Source organism: Tasmannia lanceolata, unplaced genomic scaffold (genome assembly GCF_043159265.1).
Source record: "Tasmannia lanceolata isolate RefF3 unplaced genomic scaffold, GAP_Taslan_0.1 ptg000013l, whole genome shotgun sequence".
In the NCBI taxonomy this organism is placed as follows: Eukaryota; Viridiplantae; Streptophyta; class Magnoliopsida; order Canellales; family Winteraceae; genus Tasmannia; species Tasmannia lanceolata.
This window is the reverse complement of record NW_027518690.1, coordinates 11,771,322-11,798,186: the sequence shown is the minus strand read 5'-3', so window position 1 is coordinate 11,798,186 and position 26,865 is coordinate 11,771,322. Positions and strand designations below refer to the sequence as shown.

The window sequence follows — 26,865 nt, the reverse complement described above, 5'->3', positions numbered from 1 at the left end:
TTAGGAAAATTCCTAAATTGTAGGAGAGTCCTACATGTTAGGGTGTTTCCTAAATTTTAGGACAGTCTTCGTAAGAACGTCCTATGTCTCGAGTCGTTTCGGAGTGATTTGGAAAACTCCTAAAATGTAGGAGTCCTTACATCTTAGGACATGGTCGTATCAAAAGTCACACTCTACTTAAACTCCTCGCTCTCGGGTTGATCCTAGTATTATAGGACTCCCTGAATCATCTTCATGCCATGTTCCTCCCATTTCCTATTTTTCCTCTCCCTTTGTGACCCCGCCTCCTTATTTTTCTCATGCCCGGGCCCGCATTGGATAAGGGATTACCGATGATCGCAAGATCAAGAGCCAAGATCATTTTTTGAGAGATGATCGGCAAGTTGGGATCACTTTGGACTGTAGTTCTATGAACCGACGGTCGAGACCGTCTTATCTTAACTCCATGATCAAGACAGGAATGTTTAGATCGTTGATCGCCTAAGAATGCGAAGGTTTAGATTATCTGGGAAACCAATGGCTTTCATTAAAGATAGAGCATTGGAGATCAAGATGATATTTTTCTTACAATTCTATTCCAGGAAAGTATTTCCCTTATCGTTTTACTTTCCTTGGATTCATTTTTCCTGAAAAATCATTATCCAGGCAAAATGTTTTTTCATCTTTGAGTGTCGCATGGCATAATCTCGTTAGTCCAAACAATTCTCATTTATTGTTTGTAGAGAAATGCGATATTGACCGTCAAATCGAGAGATGATCTCAAGATAGTCAATCAAAACACGTCTAAGTCGTCCCTTGAAAGACAAAATCGGTCTGTTTAAAAGCCATAAAGGAGGGGTAGATTTGCCATTTGCAAATAAAATGAGGCACTCCTGCAATTCTCATAAAGGTTAGAGACAACCTTGTCATTTCACACAAGAAAGGAGAGAAGAAAATGGAAAGAGATAAGATCAAGAAAGAGAGAGAGAGAGAGAGAGAGAGAGAGAGAGAGAGAGAGTTGGCCATTGGCCACTCTCTCCCCCACTCCCAACCGAACCCCCTCTCTCTCTCTCTCCCACGATCCCCCCCCACCCCCCCACCCCATTTTTCGTCTCCCTTTCTCTCCCTCTCTGTCTCTGTCTCTCTCTTCCTCCCCCAAACGAACTTCAAATTTGTCTCAATTTCTTCTATCATTATTTAATCTAAGCCATCCATTTGATGACCATCCAACTAACTCTCTCTCTCTCTCTCTCTCTCTCTCTCTCTCTCTCTCCCCCATGTGCACAGCAGAAAGGATTTTCCTACCATTTTTTATCTTGATCGTCAATGGTTCCCTCTCTTAGATGATTGCATCCGAGCCATCCAAATCAAACCACTTTGGGGAGGTGGCAAGCTTATCCCTTGCTAGCCAATTGTGGCATTTACCTCCCTCTCTTGATCCTCTCAACCATTGGATCCCAACCAAAATAATCCTAACCCTCCACCCCATCACCTCTGTGAAAAACTTAAAATGACCCCGATTTGGCCTATAAATAGAACCCAACCCCAACCCTTGAGGGAGGAATTCAATAGCTTGCTCTCCACATTATAATTTCCACTACGCTATTCTCCCCATAATCCCATAGTCTTCCCCAAGGTTAGTACATTTGCCCCCTCAAGCCTAGCAACACAAGCGTCAATCCTTCCTTTTTCGGTTCAAGTTCTTGATTTGGCACGCTCTTCTTCAAGACCAAGATAATTCTCAAATCATTCAAGAGGAAGAGTGCGCTAAGCTAACATCAACAAGAGGAAGAGTGCGCTAAGCTAGCATCAACATCATCGTCAAAGGTTTTCATCAAGGGCATTCATCAAGCTTCACAAGAGGTAGGCAATTTAATGTGCAAGTTCTTTTATTTTATTTTTTGTGGAAATTTCTAGACAAAAAAGATCACAAAATCGAAATGCTGTGAATAGAAGATTTTTTTAACCAAACTTGGGAAGGCTTTAATGCAAAATCAAAAGGATCGGAAAAATAAATTAACGGAAGGTTTCCAAAATTTGGCTAAACATCTTTTACTAATAGGACTCGCATGTTTAAATAAAAGTTTGTCTCTTTCAAAGACTCAAACTAGATGGGCTGCATTCATCCACTAACTTATATTGTGTACGGTTTCTTCTATTGTTGGATTTTATATTGTACGTATATTTGAATGACTCACATGCCAATGGTTCAAGAAGTGAATACTGCTCACTGTTTGCTTCAATCCATGATGTTATCTGGTGCTTGATTGGTCAATGTTGTTTGCTCACTTCATTGGTTTAATGGCATGACTTGTTTAGAAGAAGGCCTAATACCAGTAAGAGCTACTTGAAACCCAATGAATATCATGTCACTCTTGGATTTCTAGGAGACAACTAAGCATCCATGATTTTTATGATTTCCATTGCCCCACCCCAAACCCGACTCAAGTTGCACCCTTAGTCCCCAGCCCAACTCACCCTAAGTTGCATCCCAACCCCTACCTCTAACCCCAACCCAAGCCGCCTCGTACCCAACCCCTACGCTACCCCTATCCGAACCCACGCCAATCCCTAACCCTACCCTTACCCGAACCCACTCCAAGCCCAACCCACTCTAGGTTTCACCCCAACCCCCACGCCTAGGCCTACCCCTACCCATACCCTTACCCAAACCAACCCCAAGCCCAACCAACCCTAAGTTAAACCCCAACCCTATTCCCCCAACCCATGCCAATCTAACCTAAGTTGCACCCAACTCAACCTAACCTAACCCAACTCAACCCAACCTAATCCGACCCAATCCGACCCCTACCCTAACCCAAGCCGACCCAACCCCTACCCCTACACCTACCCAAACCCACTCGAAGCCCAACCCACTCTAGGTTGCATTCCAACCCCCACCCTTACCCCACCTGAACTCATGCTAAGCCCCCACCCCAATCCTACCCCTACGCTTACCCCACCCGAACTCACGCAAACCCCCATGCCAATCCGACCCCTACCCTAACCCAACCCAACCCAACCCCCTTTACCCATACCCGAACCCACACCAAGCCCCAACCCACGCCAAGTTGTACCTCAACCCCTACCCTAACCCAAGCCGACCCCAACCCACCCCAAACCTAATCCAAGTTGCACCACCTACACAAGCCGACCTTACCCCACTCTAAACCCAGCCCAACTTGCAACCTCACCGCACCCTAAACCGAACCCAAATTGTACCCTAACACAGACCCCTAACCTAACCCAACCCACGCCAAGTTGACCCCCACCTCACGCAAAACCCAAGTTGCACCCTAACCCAGCCCCCTACCCGAACCCAACCCACTCCTAGTTGAACCCTTACCCAAGCCGACCCCACCCCAACCCATACCCGAGCTCACACACCAAACCCCACCCCACCTGACCCCTACCCAACCTAACCTCAACCCAAAACTTCACCCCACCCGACCCTACTCAACGCCAATCCACCCCATCCGAACCCAACCCACGCCAACCAAACCCCAAATGAGTGTTCTTAACCAAACCCCAAACCCCACCCCAACTCGAACCAAACCTAACCCAACCCAACCCAATCCCCATGGCCCTCTCGGCCTTGAACCCAAATGGCTACGCTAAAGTCATCTCCTAGGAGTTAGAATTAACCAGAGTCCCCCTGAGTTCCCAGCGTCAACCCAGAGTTCCTCTGGAATGACGCAGAGTACATCAGAAAACTCCTGAAATACACTAAACAGTCTCCTAGAATGAACCAACAGACACCAGAGTGCTTAGAGAGTGACCCAGTTGCACAACCAGAGTCCCCCAGAGTCCATCTGAGTTAGAAACTCACCAAAACCAATTCCAAGTCCTTCGAAATTCCAATTCTTTGGGACATCAAAGTCCTTGGGAATTCCAATTCTTAGGGAAATCAAAGTTATTTGGAAATCCAAGTCCTTGGAAATTCCAATTCTTTGGAAAACCAAAGTGTTTGGGAATTCCAAATCCTTGAAAATTCCAATTCTTTGGAAAACCAAAGTGTTTGGGAATTTCAAATCCTTGAGAATTCCAATTCTTTGGAATACCCAAGTGTTTGCAAATTCCAAATCTTTGGAAAATCCAATTCTTTGGAAAACCAAAGTGACTAGGAAATCCAAATCCTTGGAAATTCCAATTCTTTGAAAAACCAAAGTGTTTGGGAATTTTAAATCCTTAGAAAAGCCCTCCTTGGAAAATCAAAATCCCTGGAAATCCCAATTCTTTGGAAAATCGAATTCCTAGGAAAATCGATCCCCTTAGGAACCCAAAACCTTAGGAAATCCTAATCCAAATCTAGGACACCCTAACCTAGGATACCTAAACCTAGAACCCAAGCCTAGGATACCTAATCCTAGATCCTAAATCTAGGACATCCAATCCTAGAACCCAAAACCAGGATACTTTATCCCAACTCCCCAATCCCAAAAATAGGATACCTTATCCTAGAAACCCTTCACCTAGAATCCTGAAATCGAGGACATCCAATCCTCCACCTCAAATCTTAGCCTTAGCTTAGGCTCATTAGGATTCCATGCATTAGTTCTAGGATCATATAAAACCAGCATTTTAGGCATATTCTCACTAGCATTCAATCAACCTCCAATCCTCAAACTCAATCAAACCATACTCAGATACATAAGATCCATGCTAGGCATTTAGGCATTCTAGCTAGGCATTTAGGACTGAAACTCCTTGCCCACATGAGTATAAACTGTGAACGGCTAAAATAAAACACATTAGGTCAGTCAATTTCCTTTTAATAAACACTTTTAACCCCTTTTAGTTAGCATTTAAATAAGTTCTCAAATATAAAGACTAGTTTTAATCAGGCGAGAACGGTGCCTAACACCTTCCGTTCTCGTAACCAGGCAACTAACCCAATCTCATCGGAACGCGGACTTAGTTCGCAGAGTCATTCATGGGTCCTAGGCCCTAACCTAGGTGGCGACTCTGGTCAATCCCTATTTAGTAAAATTCGGACCTTCTTATCCTTAGTTTACAGAAAAGCAAGAAAAATCAAATACAACACACTTGAATCGAGCAAACGCTAACAAACAGTCGGCAATGCCTACAACACACCCGTGGGTGCGGGCTATCGGATCCCGCGCGGGGCTCCACAGATACAAGAGAGGAAAGAAACATAGAAAGAACAAGATCCAGAAAAGCACCAGAAATCAAGGGGGAAGAGAGTCAAATAGAGCCAAAGATTCTTTCGACACCCCTAACCTAGCCAAGCTATTGACTAGAAATGATGCAGAGATTTATCAACTAAAGATTGCTGCTATGAAGTTTCAGGCTTACTATACCTCCTCACGCACACAGTGAGAGGAGTAAACATTTAATCAACCACTTGGGATTTTTTATATCTGATTTGACAAAAGATCAATCAAATTTTAATCAAGACAGATCAAATCTTCTTCATCCTGAGAGATTATCCAATTCTCAGTCCTTGGAAGCTGAAATCACACAAATTTCTTTTTCCTTTCACAGTTAACATAAATATTTATTCAAGAATGAAGGGTTACATATAGAATGTGCAAAAATAAAGGCGAACATTAGCAGAAAGCAACTCTCTAGTTCACCATTTTGACCGGTCTAAGTTCCCCACTGCCATATGGCTTTTCTTGTGGCCAATTAAAGTGATTGTGGGGAACCTTAGATGAGGAGGTAAGTACGCTCACGGTACTTGATAGGGAGCCTCGCATACTAATCCGTTTTTCTTTGCTTGCATGACAATAACCCTCACGGTTACAGCTTCCCACCCCCACCCCACCGCAATATGGCTTTTCTTGTGGCTGATTAAAGTGATTGTGGGGGACCTTATATAAGAGGCCAGTACCCCTAAAACCCTTGCAACAGAGCTTTTGGTGCACTTTTACATGGCGTGTCAAGAGAAAGGACATGCTCATCAAAGGTAACCAAGAGGAACATGGCGGCCATCTAAGATTTTCATTATTGTTACGGTGAGGAGAGGAGAGGTGATTCTAGTGAAGCAAATCGCCACCATGATTGTACGTGTAGGATGATAATCTTGGTGTGGAGGAGAGAACAAAGATGTTGAGGACAAAAGGAGTGAAAATAAAAGGTCAAAAAGGTTAAAATGCACAAGACTTCTATTTAGAAAGCAAAAAATATCATGTATGGTTTGTCCAAACAATAAAGGAAAAATCATAATATGTCCAAAAGTGAACACAGTAGCACTCCCCTAGTTAGGATTTTCTAATTTTTATTTACATATGTTGTGTGTGTGTCAGTGTGTCTTATCTCATGGCATGGGACCCGCAAGCCGTACCCGCATATTGGATTTCAAGAAATGTCACCGCATCTCCGCCCCGCAACCGTGCCCTTATCAATAACCATATTTGGGTATCATAGGGTAAATTATGTTTTTCGGGGCCCTATTTTTGTGAAATTGTACTAATATGTTGATGAACAATGATTTTGAGTTTTAGTAAGTCAAAAGCACTTTGGGCCTCACTTATTTCGGTAGATTTTGGTCTTTTAGGAACAGAGGAATCAATGATGATTTTTTTTTGGGCGAACCCCTTCGTCAATATCACGGGTGAATTTAGGTCTTTTAGGAATAGAGGAATCAAGGGCGAAAGTTTTTTTTTTTTTCTTCTGTGAATCCCTGCATCAATATTAATCTATATAATATAAGAAAATATTAGGCGTTGTACTATAGACACCTGCATATTAGTCAAAAGGCCAATAGCTTCACAAATTAGCTAACCAAAGTACGAAACAAAGGGTGACATAATGGACTCAAGGATTCGTGCCCTCAGAGTTCAAAACGAAGCCTAATAGATGAATTCATGAATTTATAAATACAAGAAGGTCCATACCTTTCTCGGCCTTTTGGCTATGATCAATTGTGGTATCTGTTCTTATCAGTTTAATATCTGATACGTGGTCCATCGGACCACAAGATATTAATCTATTTTTTTGTGGGGAGGGCCCATTACCAGTAGCTTGCTGCTGGGGGTACTCACACGTCGCCCATGCGTTGCACTATTGCACGGGCCTGGCGCACCCCATTTTTCCATATAATTTTCAAAAAAATAAATAAATACAAGAACGTTTGTTACCAACACAGATAGATCATATGGAACATTTTAGGTAAGCCTGTAAAACTTTTTTTTTTTTTGAAAATTTATTTATTTGGCCGTTCACAGTTTATACTCAACCTGTTAAACAATATGATGCTAGATTAAATGCATATTAGTAAATATAAATGAGCTATCTGCAAGAGGAATGTATTATAAACTTATGGTAAAAGATATCAAGAAAAGCATAATGATAGGTAAATTAAACCCACTTACCTGCTTTTGCTCGCCAAAATCAAATGAAGGTTTAGGATGCACACTGAGTGATTTGGCCCATTTGGCACCATGAGAAATATTTTCTGAAGCATTTCCAATCTCGCTAAACCTAGGAAACTGAACCAAGAAAGAATTTCTTCCTGCAGATACCAATCAAAAGATCTTAAACAATGTGTTGATTTCAAGCATAAAAATGCAAGATGTGAAATAAGACACCAAGGTAATTCATTGCTAATTCATCAAAAAGTTCAATACAAGAATGAATGAGCATATTGTTGTGCAAGGCAGTGAAACACATAATTTAATAAGAGGGATCCAGATAGTCCTAATAATAGGCGATATTAGAACCACCCATTATGCGAAATAAATCCTCTGCATTGGTTTCTTCCTTTATTCTCGATGCCTTTTTCCAATATGTAAAAGTAGTTATTGGAAAAAGAAGCTTCGTATCAAGAAGTCACCAAAACCTCTGATGATACTCATTCCATTTCACCAGCAATCAATTGTGGAATAAGGCAATAGGCATTATAAGGTCTATGGAAGAAAAAAACAGTAGACAGAAGGATCTGATGTACAATACAATAACAACTCATGGAATCAAAATACAAAACAGAAATTGATGTTGATATGATGTTGATTTGAGTATACCAGAACAAAGTCCCAAAAGTTTACGTCTCCTTATGCTCACCATGACTGATTTTAGTCTCCCTAACAAACAACAGAAAATACTTCAGTAGATGTGCAAAACCATCAACTGCCTGTAATTTTTGAAACACAAAAGGAAGGCAATTTATAATTTTAGATCAATGAACCCAAACATGTGAAAGCTAATCAGTCCTAGGGGATTTGCTATTACCAAGTACCAAAAAAAAACAAAGAATGCATATCTGAGTCAAATAGCTAAGGTCTAACATTATGCGGTCTCAGAATGAACCTGTGTTCTTCAATGTCTAGAGAGCATAAAATTACTCTGATTTGATGGCTATACATATTTGACAAGTAAAAGGAAATAAGAACTCTGCTTTGATGGCTAAAAATATCACAGGTAAAAAGAAATAAGAACATTCAAAACGACATCTCTAATAAACAACACATAATAATACAAACAACATTGCCATATTGACATGTTTCAGAATTCTTGATCAACCAAAAGCATATAACAAGCTGATTTCCATGTACAACACCATCCAGATCACACAAATATTGAAAGGTGCAGTGGTTCAGGTCTATGTTACCTTTTTCCTGAAACTTTCATATAAAGGTTAGGAACAAGGTCTATGTTACCTTGTTCATCGGTTCAAATGGTTCAGGTTCAGGTTCATGGTTTGTGGTTCACAACCTTTATACAAACCCGGTTCGTTACAGGTGGGCTTATTCGGTTGACTTCTATTTGCTAGTGTACAAGCTTGCATCGTCTTTGGTAATATTTTGGGTTATTATAGTGAACTGTGTTACGAGCTGGTTTGGGCATACCGGCTCTCAAGTCTCAATACGACATGGTATTGAGTGAATCAAGTAATATTAGTTTAGGTCATTTTATAGCAGAAGAGAGGTTGCAGGCTCGACACTACATCTGAGTTTTCCACTTTCTGGCTAAAAAAAAAAAACAGATTCAGACGAATGCCATAGCATTACCTAGAGGCTAGAGCCCCTTCTACATCCAGGATGACCTGCAGCCTTTTTGAAAGAATCAAAAAACACATAAGCTATCATTTATCATCATGATCCTCCAATGATGATAAAGATGGGACAAATAGGAAGTGAGGAAGCTTGACTACGATTGTTGTTGAGATATTTCTACATCACATCAACAAGTTAGTAGAACAGTAGGAAATGATGAGATGAGGGTTATCAATATATCTAAAAGAGAGTTTTCGGTGGGTATTCAAAACAAAGGGTGAGCACCAAAGTCAATATGAGTGGTTGGGAATCCTACAAGTTGAAACTTTTCTTTGTGATGCAGTTATGACCTGGCTTTGTTAGCAACTGTTGACGATCGAAGATAGCATGTGATATAGAGCATGGTTTTAAAGTTCCCCGAAATGTTTCCATTTCCATCCCCACCGAAATGAAATCTACATGATTCCATTCATATCATTATTTCCCCGAAATTCATTATTTCCAACCGAAATCCCGGAAATTTGATCGAAAGTCCCAAAATTTGGCCGAAATTCGACCGAAATAGTCGAAACGACATAAAATGGAAAGATATTATCTGAATTCCAATTCATTTCATTTCTTTAATGTAGAAAATGATATTTGGCAGGCAACATCATTGAACTGCAGAACAAAGAAACCATATCTTGTGCATGGGATGTCATAGCAGCATGGTATCAATAATACCTCGTAACTTTATGTGGCATTGACATAGAGTTGAGGTCCTTAGAAGGAAGACAAGTCATTGTACTTGGTCATTGTACTTTCTTAGACTCGATTACAATGTACTTCTTTATTGACTTTATTGTTATAGACATGTGCGACAATGCATGTCATTATGTGTTCGATGTGATTAAGCTATTATGGTTGGTTTGTTGCTTCTGTGATGTTTTCTATGTATGTATTTGTGCTTACTCTAGAACTTCCCAAAGTTCCATCTTAAAATTTCATCATTTGCATATGTATTTTTTAAAGATTAAAAAATTCATCATTTGAATGTGTTTCCGTACGTTTACATGATTTTACAAGATTTCCACCAAAATTTCCACCGAAACTGAAATTTAAAACCTTTATATGGAGGAGGCACCGCACATACTAGAAACTTGAAAGCATTTAATTATATATGTGATTATGTTTGATAAAGTAAATAAAAGCTACTTCTACAATGGTATACCCAAAGTTTTACCGGTGCCTAGATATGGGTACATTTGCGACTATTACAACCCATACAATTCAAGCAAACCCAAACTTCAGGACAAAAGGAAAGGTTGGTTGTCTAAAGAGCATCACCACTCCTCCACCCCTCTTTCTCCAACATTTTGGAGCCTCGCAAGCCACACTGTACACATTCAACATGTGTGTAGTGATCAGGATCATTGACTTGGGGGTGCACTGCTAGACTATATGGGGCTCACTGGTGCCAAGGCAAATAAATGTTCCTAACTGCTAGGTCAAATGGGTTTTTAAGGTTTTCTCATTCAGTGTGATGCTAAAAAGATACATACATACATGCTCACGTACATACATATAGAGATAGGAGTGCCAGCCACTTCCACACTACACAAGCTTTTCATGGTGACTTCTCAAAGGGAAACCACCACATCACCAGAACCTAGTACAATGGCATTATGCGGAATTGAAAATGCATGGGTGTGGAAAAATAACATACTTGTTAACCTTGAAGGAGTCATTAGGAAGTGGAACCATTATTCTAAGACAACTACTTGGTATTACCTTAAGGAGTCATTAGGATGTAGGAAAAAAATTCATGGAGAAGATTTGTTCAGCTAAGAGCTATTTTTTCACGATTTTTTTCAATAAAAACAACCAAACAGAAATAGAACTTTCAGGGAAGTTGGCAATAGCCCAAAAACTACACCAATTCGATAATCTTAACAACCCAATTTGAGAATTATTGAGCATTGTGGATCATTGTCGACTTTGGGCTCCCATCATGATGGGAGACTCACCAAATGAACGGTTTAGATCATGTACATGTGTGCCACCTTACCAGGCTAGAGATATTAACATTTGACAAAAAAAAAAAATAATAAGAGAAAATATAATAGCATGACAATGAAAATTTTCATAGAAAAAGTCATGTAAGGTTCTTCCTTCTGGGGGTTTTGAGGAAACCAAACAACGGCAACCTCGTTTGTCAAAGGAAAAATTCTTCAGGAGAAATTTTCCCTAAATACTTCTTTGACAAAAGGTGTAGAGCGGGATGGAAGAAGTGGAACAAAAGGAGAAGAAATGTGACGCTTAAAGTAGAATCAGGGCGCCGATGCTATTACATTATGCCATATAATACAAAGGCTTCCTGAAAATGAGTGTAGTTGAGGCACCCATATGTAAAGACCCATATTTTAATATTGCACATTAATTAAATCACTTAAGTTTTACTAATGGTACCCTATTAAGATGCACTAAACCATATTTTCCCCGTAATTACTTTATTTAATAAATAATTTCAGTGTAAATGCAAGTTTGTGGGCCTCTTTATTAAGGTAGGTTTAAAAATTTAAATCTAATTATGGTTAATAATTTCAGTGTAAATGCAAGTTTGTGGGCCTCTTTATTAAGGTAGGTTTAAAATTTTAAATCTAATTATGATTAATAATTTCAGTGTAAATGCAAGTTTGTGGGCCTCTTTATTAAGGTAGGTTTAAAAATTTAAATCTAATTATGGTTAATAATTTCAGTGTAAATGCAAGTTTGTGGGCCTCTTTATTAAGGTAGGTTTAAAAATTTAAATCTAATTATGGTTAATAATTTCAGTGTAAATGCAAGTTTGTGGGTTTTATAAAAACCCATCCTCGTGGGTTTTTCCCCACTGTGCTTGCGCTCTTATAAAAAAAAAAAACAGAGAATCAGAAAATCGAGAAGAAGAAGAAGAGAAGAATAAGAAGTGGAAGATAGAGAGTTAGGCTTACCTTTTCAATCTTCAATTTCAAGTAAGTATTCAGATTTTTTTTATGTTATCAACCTTTCACAAATTCAGCCCAGGAACCCAAAAACAGAGAGGTGAGGAAAAGAGAGAAATAGAGTTAAAGAAGATATGCATAAAAGGATAGTGATATATATCAGCCCCTTTTTCTTCCCTAGACCACCTCCCTTTAATGTATTTCCACTACAAGGGGTGGCTTGGGTAGAAACAGTGGGTGACTATATCATTCCTTCTGATATTGTCGCTGCCATATTTTTAATGTTATAATTTCCACTTTATGCTATACCTTTTAATGACTAGAGTACTGTGAGTATATGCAACCCGATATGTGCTTGAGTATATGCAACCCGACAGGTGGGTTCCCATTTTGTTTGTCTAATTTTGGATAACTTGGCCATCAATTGGACGGCCCATCAATTGGACGGTTAGATCATCATTGGTGTGAGCCCCATCAATTGGACGGCCCATCAATTGGACGGTTAGATCATCATTGGTGTGAGCCCCATCAATTGGACGGCCCATCAATTGGACGGTTAGATCATCATTAGTGTGAGCCCCATCAATTGGACGGTTGGATCATCCTTGGTGTGAGCCGTGCAACCATTCTTGGAATATATTCAAACCTTCAAACATAATTTAACAAAGACCCACACCCACGTTGATTCCATGCCCAAACCCTTATCTCCAGCCTTCATCCATAGCCACTTTTTCTCTCAACTCCAAAACATCTTAATTCAATCCGGATTATTTATTTCCTAGAACCCGTGAACCTTTTTGTATACATCTATGACATTGTATGTGTGTGACACTGCTCAGGTTGAATATTGTGCTTTTTCATTTAGGGATCGCCGTTTTTTCGAGCGCCAAGCATCAAGGCAAGTTCTGATTACTCGCTTAATAATGCTATTAATTTTGATATGACTTTAACATTTTATTTTGTATAGTAATGATACGGATAATCAAGCATGTGTAAATAGATAATTGTTTGGAATTGGAAAATAATTGTGAATTTTGATAATGCTTGTAAAGAAAAGTTTTGTTGTAAAATAAGCGTACATATATTTAGAATTTGGAATAATGGGAGGGAGGACTAAGGAGAACCCTTAGATCCAACCTTGGGCGAAAAGCCAAAAGCCAACCAGTCTGAGAGCGTACGACAGCTGGTGGGCGATGCATTGGGAGGAACCCTCGTGGTGAACCGATTGAAATCCTAAAGTGGATCACGTTCCATTAGGGAACGGAGGGTCCTTGATGGTCAATGATCACCGGCCAGGCTAGAAAGCCACCGCAGATCATTGGGGAAAAAGGGGAGAACATTTAAAATACATGCTACGCTTTGTATGTTGCAGTTAAATCGTTTTGTTATTATCGAATAAAAGATTGTTACTGTGTCATGTTTTATTATTGTTTCATTATTGTAGAAAATATTGTGTTGTAGATTCATGTCGCTTAATTTCATTATTTTGGGAGTTTTCTTTACTTGCTTTTAACCCACTTATCCTACAGGAATTGTAAGTGAAGAGGAAGGAGCGTTTGCTAATGAAGATATTTGACGAAACCCATGCGGGAAAGGGGAAAGTTGGAGTCTTGTGTTCGGTTTGACACAGTTGTCATAACCGAGAGTCGTAGTTAATAAGGATTTGTTTTAATTGTTATGATTTAATTGTTAAGAGCGAATATTTATGGCAAGGTTTTATGTTATTAAGTTTTAATTATTGCTTCCGCCATTTGTTATCTAATGGCCTTTTAAAAAAAAAAAATACCTCAGGCAACGGAAGCCGGGTCGTTACAGTTTTCTTTACTTGGTTTAGTGCATCTTAATAGGGTACCATTAGTAAAACTTAAGTGATTTAATTAATGTGCAATATTAAAATATGGGTCTTTACACCATATGAACACTTGATAGATAATTAGAAAGGTGTTCTCAGTAGACTAAACCAGATAAGCTAATTTTCTCCGAGTGTGTGGGTGTTCCTCGGAAGTTAAATGTAGGTGACCGGTATTCAATCTTTCTTTCTTTTTTTGAAAAGCAGGTGATAGGTTTTTTGCATTCCATGTTTTGGGCATGCCCTGAGGAGAATTTCTAATTTACTAACAAGTGGAAGATGCATATGAAGGATTTTTTTCCCAGATTATTTACGGGTCTGGTACAGAATCAACAAACTCTGCATGGAGAATGTAGTGTGTAAAAGAATTTACACAAAAAAAGGTAGACATGGGAGATATCTAAAAGTGAGCAAAGGTGAATAAAAGGCATGAGACAGAGGATGGGGATAACAATAAGGTGAGAAGTAGAAACATGTAAGAACATGCAGAAATAGAAGGCTGTTAGAAGTGAGTCGTGGTTGAAAAGAATGAAGGCAAATATCAAAGTGATTGGCAGTAAAATGAGACATAGCAGACAGTGTGTGAAAGTATTGGACTGAAGTTCATTTCTTTAGCATGTATCAGCTGAAGATAGACTTCTGATGAATCACTTCATCTCAAAGAGTTCCAAACGGTTTACAATTTGTTTGGACAACTGAGAATTTTAAAAAATAAAAAAAAGAAGGCAAAGCCCCTAAAACAAAAACAACAAGAATTCTAAAAAAAAAAAACTGGTAACACATGCCACACCATCAAACCGGGATTCGAAACACCAAAATTTGCAAGCCAATCCACATCAGCATTGCCTTATCTGTGATCATGAGATAATCTACACTCCAACACATTAAACACATTGAAAATCGGTCTGAACAGGTGTCTAAATCTCTAGGGAGGGGAGGTGGAGCAAAATTAATAGAATAACTCGAGTTCTGATGAATCCTGAACAGGATTATAAACTATGTTACCAACATCAAACAGAAGAATGCCATGGCCTCAGATTCTAGACTTAATATGAAGGTCGCTGGCCAGATTACATAGATTACGAGTCACAAAAGTAAATGAATATGCCTAATTGCTGGGACACCTATAAAAAAAAGTCATGAAACATCAGAAGTGTCCTTAAACAGTTTCCATCTATTCATCTCACTGGTCTAATCTCCTTCTCCTATTCCAACGTATATCACATATATCACAACAAATGTGCGGCGAAAACACGGTATAACCACAAACCACTTGCATTGTCTCTGTCCTGGCCTTAACAAACAAATAGGGTGACAAAACCTTAACTCATCCAAAACTCAAAACACTTCAAAGACAATAGTCACAATACTTATATAGAATCAACCAATCAAGTCAGAACCCCAAAAACATTGAAAATTAAGAATACCATAAAAAAACCCAACAAAGATACACCAAAAAGAAATCCATAGAAACAAAAATTCCCAATCTCTCCTCTGAAAATGTTAAGGTCCTGAGTGGGGGCCTGTTTAGGCATAAGACTAAGTGGGACCCAGAAAACCCCAAATACCACAACCTACAAAACCCACGTTCATGCAAAGGGAGAATAACAGAAAACCCCATGAAAGCAGAGAAACTGTTCATACCTGGTGTTGAAGAAGCCAAAGACCAGAGAATGGTAAAAACTGAGGGAAAATAAAGAGGGTAATTGAGAAAATCTGGTCAATATGGAAGGGGTCTTTGAGGCATGCTAATGAAGGCAAAGGTGGCGAGGGTTATGAGAAAGAGAGGGTCGCATCTACCACCACCTTCTTTTTATTTTTATTTTCCCTCGGTCTTTGTTTCTATCTTGTTTCTATCTTGTGTGTATGAGAGAGAGAGAGAGAGAGAGAGAGAGAGAGAGAGGTTGGTATAATCTCAAAACTACCCTCTACCTCAACTACCCGCGTATTATGGTCTCCCAGTTTCCCTTTGTACTAAAATATCCCTGATTCTTCTGCCGCTGTATCTGCATTTCATTTCGTTTGCCTTTTTCTCTATCTCGTACACGCTACGAGAGCCCTAATTTCTCAACTCTTGATTTGTCATTCTTGGAGGTGTAATTAGATAACGGTTTTGTGATCTGGGCTTTTGTGATAAGCAAATTGAAATTGTAAAGCGTCCTGAGGGTCTTGAGTGCGGCCTACCTAGGTATGGGATTGGGTGAAACCTAGCCCGGCATGGGACAGGTTTTTAAGAACCTTGCTTGACACATTCTATCAGCTCCATTGTCATATTGGTAAGTACGTAACATTTGGTTTCATAGGAGCCACCACGTCACTTATAGAGTGGGCCATCGAGGACGGCAGAAACGGAGACGTGGTAGAATGTTACTGTCCTGAGTGAGGGCCTGCGTATTGGACTAAGTGGGATCCAACCCGAGTATAAAAGGCCTTGCTTGATGCATTCCATTAGTTATGGAACTTGTGATGTATTGGTAAGTTACATAACACAAATCTTTGATCATCAATTTTTGCAAAGATGAAATGCTAATATGGCAAACCCCAATTTTTAGGGCGAGACTATTCCTTGTGGATATGCACAATCACATGTAAACCACACGCATTAGATGAGCCAATTCACTTGCTCTGATACCAAATGTTAGGTACCTAACCAATATGACAAAAGCTCGAAGATGGAATGTGTTAGGCTAGACCTTTTAAACATCGCCTACATAGTCTCATACCTAGACAGGTCTCCACTCAAGAATCGAGAGTGTAACACAAAACTCCGATTATTCTCTAATAACCACAATCATCACAAATTCTAACCACGGGAACCAGAAAATGAACTTCACCTATGTGACATTCTCACTAGTAGACCGTAAAATCTCAATAGCAGACGAAGAACTTGATCTCAAATTGCTCATCTCAATAAAATCAAGGACAACCCTGCTTTCAGTTTAAACCAGTCAACACCCCAGAAAACAACTCTTACAATCATCTGAGGGCCATATTCCAACAAAGAAGGAGAAAAGGGTGTTTTGGTCAGTATCTGAAATTTGGATACGGTATCCCAACTGTTTCGGATGTGGGATGCGTTTTGATATACGATAAAATCTTGGGGGTATTTTCGATATTTAAAAATCGGGATACGGCTTTTATAATTTTTTAAATTTTCTGGGAAATGGCATATTCTCCCATTTTTCTTCCCTGGGACAGCCCCTTGTAGTGTAAAAAACAGTCATAAATACACTAGAAGGGGCTGTCACGAGTAAGAAAATGGGGCGAATACATCACTTCCCAACTTTTTTCTTTATATTTATGTTGATTGGTGGGACGGCGAGGGATAACGTCTACCAACCGAACACTGCCGACCTCAACGAGCAAAGATAGGAGAACGACCACGCAGAAAGTCACTTCCACCATCCATGGTAACAGGCAATTTTAGGTAAATTTTGGGTCCCACATGGGATAATTTTGTGAAATCGAGACCGTTGATCTTGAAGAGTATAATTAGGGGACCCATATATATGGTCTCGGTCCCATCACAAATGGACATTCCATGTGTAATGTAGAATGACCCATATATGGACCGTCGGATTTTCAATCGCCTATTGAATCAACGGATCTGATCGTATACGAGAGGACGAAGTAGAGCCCAATAAGTAAGAACAACTTTCTTCTTAGTATTTTACAAACAGAGACCAAAGACCCAAAAGAGAACTAACTCTCCACGCAATTCAACTTGACTGAAAAAGGAAAGAAAGAGGAAAAGAATGGGGACTCGCCCAATTATAAGGAAGAAAATAAGAGTGGGTTGGTGTAAAATGGAGGGCTACGGATCATTTTCCATTAGTCAAACAATGTTCATTAATGGGTCCCTAATCTTATCCACTGGTGTTTGATATGATGTGTGCACATGAGGTCCAGTATTTTCGAACAGAATAGTAAGGCCCGCCCGTCATAAGATGATCTAGACAGTTCATTTGTTGGGCCGCAACATAAATAGGTTATATCCTGTAGATCATCTCCGTAAGACGACCGATTTATTTATTTACATTGTGGCCCAACAGATGAAAGATTTGGATACCCCACTGTACTATTCGGAAAATATTGGACTTCACGTGGGCGCACAAGGTAAAATCTCATATGAACCATTCATTGTAGGGACAAATAGATGAATGATTTGAATAGCAAAACCATTGGATGCCAATTGTACTTTTGCTACCATATTTTTTCATTGGACACCATTTAATTGCTCCATCACTATCACCTTCTCAAAATCCCCCCTCGCCACCCATCTCTCACAACTCTAAGCCTACAATGAATTCATGAAATGTGTTTCCCCTATTGCCAAACATGTTGTAGCCAAAGAGGGCCAAAGATAACTCCCAGCGCCAAGAAATCCATTTCCAGAAGAGTTTGGAGTGTGAACTGAAACCCTTTCTCTCCTTTCCATCTCTCTCTCTCTCTCAAATCATTTAGTTCTTCCCTCCTCCCATCACGGCTACTATAAGACCGCTCGTCATGTCTTCTCTTGTCTGCCCACACCTCATGCTAGGAGGGACCTAGTATGTCATGGGGGAGCACCTCACTAATTATATTCCAGTGAGGTCATGCCCAGGTCTGCTTACTTGCGCAACCTAGACTAGAGTATTAGAATAAGCAATCACCATGGACAAGCATTGGATTTGCCTGGTGCTTACCTTGGAGAATAGTGGTAAGTAGGGTCTGGTCATCAATCTAGTAGGGTAGTCGTAGGGTGTGTCATTACCAACACACAGAGAGCATAATCCCAAGAAATCCAAGCAAAATTGCACGTTTTCTGTAGATTTTGACTTGGATATCATAGGGAGGGCACAAAGGTGACACATCACCACTATGCAATTACTAGTAAGGAGGAGACATCCCTGGGAGTCTCCTGAGACCAATGCTATATTGGCAACCGGACAAGGTTTTTTGCTGATGTGGCACTCAAATGCCAAACAAAACCTCTGAGTCATCATGGCTCTTGTGCAACCAAACACACTTGGATTATTTTATTTTATTTTTATCATAATTTTTTTCTTTTCCATTGTTTGGTTTCGCTTTAAAACAACCAACTAGTTTTATTTAGAGAGGACCGTATCACTTCCCACTATATTGTGGAAACTTTCCGTCAGGGGCCTATATATATATATATATATGGGGAAAGTGATTGTGAGCGGCCCCTCATATAAGCTTATATGAGGTGACCGCTAAAAACATAGCGGGCCCACATTTCTGGGGTGATCCGAACCGGTCATCTGATAGGCCCTGACATAGATAGGGGGTGCCCAAAAACTCAGCTCCATAGGATCATCCCAACCCTTCGTACTGTGGAGGTGAAATAGGGGAAAATGGGTGGGTATAAATTTGCCCACTTACCCGTCCAATTTCCCCTCTTTCACCTCCACAGTACGAAGGGTTGGGATGATCCTATGGAGCTGAGATTTTGGGCACCCCCTATCTATGTCAGGGCCTATCAAATGACCGGTTCGGATCACCCAAAAAATGTGGGTCCCACCATGTTTTTAGCGGTCACCTCATATAAGCTTATATGAGGGGCCGCTCACAATCACTTTCCCCTATATATATATATATATATATATATATATATATAGGGGGAAGTGACTATGCGCGGTCGCTCATATAAGGTTATATGCGCAGCAGCTTCAGAGCCGTCGATCTCAAACGATCGTGGCCATTCCTTGCCCTTTTCAAAATGTAAAGAAAACAAAGTCGAGAATCCGGCTGAGAAAAAGAGAGACGATCGGATCTCTGTGTTTCTCGACTGGCGTCCAAAATCCCTTCTCCCATTTCTTCTCGCCTGTGAAAATCCACGATCGTTAAAAAAAAAAGCCGATCGTCTCTCTTTCTCGTCACAGATTAAACCGATCGACGAGGGTTTCAGATTTTCCAAAGAAAAGAGCCGATCGTCTCTCTTTCAACGAGGGTTTCAGATTTTCCTAAGAGAAACCCTCATCTCCGCCGGTTTTCCTCCTCCAACGAAGGAGCAGACGCCCGCCGTTCTCTTCCCAGGTTAGTTTGTAATTTCTTTTTTTGTTTTTTTTTCCCTTTTTCTCCTCCCAGGTTATATATATATAATTTCATTTTTTGTTTTTTTTTCCCTCCAACGAAGAAATCTGCCATCTCCGCAGAAGCCCAGCGTTCTCCTCCCAGGTTAGTTGTAATTTAATTTTTTGTTTTTTTTTTCCTTTTTCTCCTCCCAGGTTATATATATAACCTCATTTTTTGTTTTTTTCCCCTCCAACGAAGAAATCTGCCATCTCCGCAGAAGCCCGGCGTTCTCCTCCCAGGTTAGTTGTAATTTAATGTTTTGTTTTTTTTCCCTTTTCTAGGGTTTCAGATCTACATTTTTGCTTTCTAGGGTTTTAGGAGTTTCGGTTTTTCTTTCTAGGTTTCTCCTCCAACGAACTAGACGCCATTCTCCTCCCTAGGTAAGTTCTATATTTCATTTTTTGTCATTTTTTCCCCTTTTCTAGGGTTTCAGTTAGGCTTTTTTGGTTTCTTGGGATTTAAGGGTGATGTATTTGGGGATAATCGTGAATCATTGATGGTTTCCTCTATTTCTTTCTAGGCTTTCTAGGGAAAATCGTGAATCATTGATGTTTCTAGAGTATTTTTGTTTTTCCATCAAAAATCATAATTTTGTTTTAGTGAGAGAGAATGTGGAGAGCTTAAAGCTTTAGTCAGAGAGGAAACTATTGGGTTTTTAGAAAATATCCAACCCCATTTTGAAAAAAAAGTTTGGGTCCTTGGAAACCAGCACATTTTATTGGTAAATTCATAGAGGGCGTGAGATCTCTTTCTTCTGCAAGGTGTCGGCAGAGAAGTTCTACAGAATACAGATGGGGGCAATCCATAACACTAGGCACTTCCACCCATGTTCTTATTTGAGGAGGAATTGAGGAAATAACTCCCTAAAAAGTTTATTATATTACACATACCATATTTATATTTCATAACACTTGCTTAGTTGTATGATCAGATGCATATTATCTTTTTAACATGACAGTATTTTTTTGAAACCCTATTGTTTGGCCAATTGCTCATCTGATATACTGCAATGATTTTATTTTGCAGAGATATGAAGCTCTGTTCTGTATTCTAATTAGAGCAGTAGAGTAAATGGAGCAGACAAGTATTTAGGATTAAGTTATTCGTTTCCAATGATGGCATCCTCTCGCAATAGTAGTTCTAGCAGACGTTGTATCCGAATTGCTACAAGAAATTGTAAATGTGAGAAGAAAGCTTCTATCCAAATAACGCAGACGGATGAGAATGGCAATAGAGGCCGCCTGTTTTACGCTTGTGCCTTCTTTTGTGTAAGTAAGCAGTGAATAATTCTAATTTTTACTAGTATGTGAAGTTTCAAATTCCTAACTCTTATACAACACGCAGGAAGGAAGTACAAAGAAGTGCAATTATTTCCGTTAGTGCAAAGAAGATATGGATGACAATGAAGTTGGTTCGAATAGGGATGATATAGCCGAATTGAAGAATGAAATAGCCGAATTGAAGAATGACATGGGCACATTGGTAAATTTATTATACGAATTGAGGGTGCAATCAGGCAAACGCTTCGACGGATTGAAGGTGCATGCAAATGAATTGAAGGTGCATGGAGGCAAACGGTTCCAAGTTTTTGAGAACCAACTACAATGGATTAAAGTTGCAGTTGTTGGGTTGTTTATCTTGATCCTTTTTGTGTCTATGTTACTTAATGATCTAGGGCAGTGTTGTTAGTTGGAGGTGTGGGGTTGTTTATCTTGTTTCTTTTTGTGTCTATCCGTTACTAAGTGATCTAGGGTACTGTTGTTTAGATGCCCTTTTATGAATGTAAGATGCTTAACTTAGCCTGTTTAACTTGCTTTTCCTGAAATTGTTACTTGTATGTACTTGTTTGTACAAATTGAATATAGATGACGAAGCGAAAGGAAACATGGGGAAATGAGTGTTGTTGGGGTGATTAGGGATGAAATGGCAAATGTGATCACAGCCTATTCCATTTACTATGAGACCAGCTCAACACATGGTGGCAGCAACCAGCTCAACACATGCAATGGCAAGATCCAATGTATCTTCACCAGCCCCTCATAATCAAGATTGACCACTCTGGTGGGCATTATTGTTGAGAACAGCTCCATTGGGTAGGGTAGGTAAATCCTAGGGATTTATTCAAATGGGAACAAATGATAATTTTCTTCCATTAATAGTTGTTTTATTACAGTGCCCTTTTGTGGATCTATATTCTAAGTGGAGACTCAATGCTGCGTTAGTTTGAGTGTAATAATCAGTATTGGACTTGAAATTGTAGAATTTGAATCATGAAAGCAATTTGTGAACAATTTAAGATTTGTTCTGGATTATGAGAACCAATTGTGAGTTCAAAACTGATTATTAAATGAGGCTGACTTTGATGCCTCACTTCCAAGGTAATATTGAATGAATGAGTGGACACTAAGATTGTTCTAGGTGTTTTTAGTTGTGACATTTTAGAATAAAAAACTCGCCCTCCCTTGGTAGATTTTAAAATATAAAAATTTACCTCACCTAATTATTCCTCAAAACAAACTTTGCAACTATACCCATGTAAGCTATAGTAAACTTTCAAGTGATATAGAGAACCTGTAAATATAAATACTTAAACCCCTTTGGGCTCTGATTTGTTTACCAGTTTCCTGAACTCAACGAGCCAAGTTGGGGGTAAGTGGCATACCCTAGTTGGGTACTTGGGTTACAACATTCTCCCTTGTGATTTTTAGGCTTTACTGGATCAAATTGATTTTCAAACATTAGCATTTTGGCACAATCAGAATAGAGTACCAAAATGGCCTACATTACAACTCTAATGTGAACCTGGTCAAAATATTCATGTAGGCAACGGGCAATGCTCACTAACTACAATAAGGTTTAAATTCAAGTGTGAAACAGAGAGCCTTCAAATAAGAAAAAATTTGAGAAAAAAATTATAAAATGTGGGTACTCATAAATTTCATGAAATAATTGATTGCTTGGTTGGATCTTCGTTTTCTTGTTATTGGTAAGGATTTTTTTAACGTGAAAGGACATAGGAACGCCATGAATACAAACTGATGTACTCCTGTGAAAAAATTGGCCACAATTCTTATAGCTGAACCTGAGGTAACAGAATGACTGCAATTTCACAAAATTGGCCACAATTCTTATAGCTGAACCTGTTTAGATCATCCATTCAACAGGGCCCTGCACATTCCATACCAACATGGCACATGTAAATTTGATAGCTTATTTAAGAACTTAGACGAGCCATAATGCAATTAAGAAACTATAAAATGTCAACACTGTTCCACTTTCAACATCTGTGTCTATAAAGGAAGAAACGACAAAAAATATAAATAGAAGACAAAGTATTCCTTGATCCCCCCATTACAGAAAGAAATTGCACCCTGTAGCAATTATACCCATGCCATCAACCTGTGTCCAAGTATTCGAAACGACTGTTGATGAACATTCAGAGGTTAATATTGAGACATTTCAAATGCCTTACAGTTCAAAACCTGAAAAGAAAGAAAAATAGTGAGAAAAAGGTCACTAGTAAATGGAAATGCATAAAGCTAAGTACTAAACTATCAGTGCAGAAATGTGAAACAGAGAAAGAAAGCAACAGAGTTATTCTATTATACATAGGCTATTGAAGCAATAAATAATTATTCTATTATCGAAAGAAGCTACCACATACCTACACGAATCTGCAAAATCACGAAGCAATATCCGCGTGCATTGACTCTTCATGTTTGTCATCATCTTGCTCATCCCTTAAAGTCATCTATTTCGAAGCAAGAAAAATGAAAAAATTACAACATTGATAAAGACAATTAGTAAGAATAAAAAATTGAAGAGGTTGACATAAGAAATCCAAACCTTCTGTTTCTTTTTATTTTCTTGTCCACATGTTGTCATGTAATGGCCAATTTCTCCACATTTCTTACACCTTCGTATCTGCTTTGGTTGGGATTGGGACTTTTCTCTCGGGGATTTGAACCGGGTAGCAACCTTTGGACGGCCCTTGGTTCTTACAGGTTGGGGGTCGCGAATAGAAATCTCAACTCCTTGGCTAACAGTGTTGGTTACTACTTGGCTCCCACTGTTTGCCAAATCAACTTGCTTGTCTCTCATCTCCTTTTCAGAGTCCAACAACCAAGCATCAAGGGTTTCATTCACCTTCTTGAAAAGAGTGTTATTATCTTTAAACCTATCTAGAAGTGTTTGAAATTTTGTTATTAGGCACCATCTATGAAGTGGAGATACGTCATTATTATCCAACTCTCTCATAAACACTCCACTATCCACACGATATCTAAACCCAGTTGTCCATCTATTTAAGATATATTGTTGGGGAATGCTCATCAATTGCTTCTTCAACATAATGCGGGGTATGTGTTTGCATAAAATTCCTTTCGTCTCGAACATCGCGCACTCACATGTTGCCTTTACCCCTTCAGATTCATCGTACACAACCTTGCACCATTTTCACTTCTCATCAACACTTAATCCAACTTTGTATACTGCCACGACGCCACTCTTTTCCACCTTCTCATGATAACAGTCAATACTATCCTTAAATTCTGCCTGAAATATGTCAAATATTTTCTTCGTATAACACTTACTAGCTTCTTCTTTCAATTTGCTCCTTGAAACAAGTACAGGCTTCGTAGATTTAGACTTGAAATCTTCTTAGGACTCCGCTTTACGGCGTTCAATAAGTGCCCTATCATATTGCTCTACGAATTCTTTTAAGCTTGTCTTCTGATTTACATATCCATCAAAGAAAGAATTGATGCTTTCACTGCGCGCACTGGATGTCATGCCAGCAGTGAATGTGTCCCTGAAATATGCTGGCACCCAGTGGGTCCGTACATCCCACATTTTTGCTAACCATCCGTTTTCCTCAATATGATATTTCTGAATCAAATTTTCCCATGCTACCTCACAGTCTTCCTTTTGTCTCGTGTAAAACCATTTCTTGTAATCCTTGGAAAATTCACTAGTGGGATCTCGCATTAATGGAACATGCTCAAGTAGATGCGTACTGATGTGCCAAGAGCAAAATCTGTGATGCGTATTTGGAAAAACAGTTCTGATAGCATTTCGCATCGCCCCATCCATATCTGTGATGATACAACCAGGAGCTCTCCCGAACATGCAGTCCAACCACTGCTCAAATATCCATGTAAATGTCTCTTCTGTTTCGTCTGCTATTAGCGCACATCCAAATAAGGTGCTCTGCCTGTGGTGATTTACTCCAGTAAATGGTACAAAAGGCATTCTAAACCTGTTCGTCCTATACGTTACATCAAACACAATGACATCACTAAAGGTTAGATATGCATCTCTAGCTCGTGAATCGGCCCAAATCATTGATCACAAGTTACCATTAATATCCAACTCCATTTTGAAAAAAAAGTTTGGGTCCTCTGATTGTTTCGCTTGGAATTTCTGTGCTACCAAAACGCCTTCTTGCCCCATATTATTCACCCTCTGTTTTCTCAAATGGCAAACCACCTGATTTGTGATTATAGAACTACCTGATCCTTTATATGAAACATTAATGGCCTTCGCAATATTAGCAAGATGGATTGAAGCTGTACTTAGGTCGTCCATCAAATTCTTAACTACCTGAGTCTTGATAAATTTGTTATGCGAATGATGCATTTGTCTTTTGAGTGGAGAAGTAAGCTCATGACAATGTACATCTTCAAAAGCTTTAACTTTCCACTTCCCATCAATTAATGAGATATCCATTTTCGCTTTACAACCCTCTCTGACAGTCCGACGTGGCTTCACAACTCTATCAACCACTACATTTTTAGCTTTACTACTTTTGAACCCTGCTCTATCACAAACAAATATCTTAAATATCACTTTCTGTGTTATCTTCGACTTATAAGTTGATGATTTCCGTACTCCAAAACCGGTGGCCAACCCATATATATTATAAAACTCGTATGCATTATTTTCACTATCAAATATCTGATCCAAAAAGGGTTTCTTACCCAGATTCCTCTCACCACCATCATCAATATCAACAAATTCTACACCTCCCTCCTCATTTGGGTCTCCCTCCTCATTTGGGTCTACCTCCTCATTTAGGTCTACCTCCTCATCAACAGATATATATCCCACCTCACTTTCATCATTTCCTAACATATCGCTGTGGACCCCGATCCGAGGACGGCGAGAGGGAACGAGTCCCTACACACCCTCTGGATCATCCACGTGTGAAGGAGAGCTCTACCAAGGAACTCTCAAAATGGATGCTTCCCTCATAGCATAGCACGAGTGGCGATGTAAAAAGAAAGAGATATGTCTCGATCCGGAGACAAGGCTCGAAACCAAGACATACCTGAAATAAACTCAGAGTCGCCATCCATGGATATGCCATGGAACCCTAAAATCAAATCCTCTGTGCAATGGATAACCAGAAATATATATGGGTTCGTACCTGGTTACGAATGGAGAAGGTCTGAGAGCACCCCCAATTCGTCCGAGTGCAAGCACTTGGTCTCTTATGCCATTTATTATTAACTCCAAAGAAGTTTGGGTAAAAATCATGTGAAATGGGAACAATCCTCAGGAATCGTCTACCTAAGCATGCATTTCCTGAGGATAAAGATAATAAACACATATAAAATAAAATGAAAGATGTGTCACCTAAGCATAGCTAGGTTACGAGTGATAAGCCTAATGGGTGTCTAAGTTCTAATGTGCAAACACATGCAAGCTATAGCTAAAGGTATAGGATCAGTACAAGAAAGTAAGAAAACACATCAAAACATACGATGACTACTCAATAAATCCTAAGACTCTTAAACATTAGCCCGAGTCCTTGGATGGTCTGATATTCATCCAAAGAAGCCTACGTATCCCCGCCTCCACGAGAATCAAGGCAACGTAGTTCTTCGCGCCTATTCTAAGCTATGACACCTAAGACACCTAGCCCTCTATCCTAGACTCGATCTAAAAAACCGGACCAGTTATTAAAGTTTCTTGTACAATTATTTAAATTCCAGTGAATGGTAGATTTTAGGACACCCTATATGCCCTAACTAAATGCAGA

General features: G+C 39.4%; 2 protein-coding genes, 1 non-coding gene and 1 pseudogene across 3 annotated transcripts in view; 1 reads left to right on the top strand and 3 right to left on the bottom strand.

Moving 5' to 3' along the window:
- Positions 1 to 15,619, bottom strand: part of LOC143889794 (ethylene-responsive transcription factor-like protein At4g13040) — a 32,860-nt gene extending 17,241 nt beyond the window's left edge. Inside the window, exons 1-3 of the mRNA XM_077394146.1 lie at positions 15,390 to 15,619; positions 7,965 to 8,024; positions 7,317 to 7,456 (exon numbers count right to left, since the gene is read on the bottom strand). Of these exons, the coding sequence (XP_077250261.1) occupies positions 7,317 to 7,456; positions 7,965 to 8,007 (183 nt within the window). The 5' untranslated portion in view covers positions 8,008 to 8,024; positions 15,390 to 15,619. The remainder of the gene's footprint in view (positions 1 to 7,316; positions 7,457 to 7,964; positions 8,025 to 15,389) is intronic.
- LOC143891494 (U2 spliceosomal RNA) lies at positions 6,836 to 7,032 on the top strand. The gene has a single exon (XR_013255375.1). It is a non-coding gene; the product is annotated as a U2 spliceosomal RNA (small nuclear RNA).
- An 8,863-nt stretch (positions 15,620 to 24,482) lies between the features above and the next one.
- On the bottom strand, positions 24,483 to 25,166 carry LOC143890969 (protein FAR1-RELATED SEQUENCE 5 pseudogene; annotated as a pseudogene).
- A 3-nt stretch (positions 25,167 to 25,169) lies between these two features.
- LOC143890968 (protein FAR1-RELATED SEQUENCE 5-like) lies at positions 25,170 to 25,955 on the bottom strand. Its single transcript, XM_077395634.1, has one exon. It carries the CDS (start codon positions 25,953 to 25,955, stop codon positions 25,170 to 25,172), a length of 786 nt encoding a protein of 261 aa, XP_077251749.1.
- Positions 25,956 to 26,865: the final 910 nt, after the last annotated feature.

Bases quoted from the DNA above. Each gene is read 5' to 3' on its own strand.
- LOC143890968 (XM_077395634.1), bottom strand. From the start codon at position 25,955: ATGTTAGGAAATGATGAAAGTGAGGTGGGATATATATCTGTTGATGAG.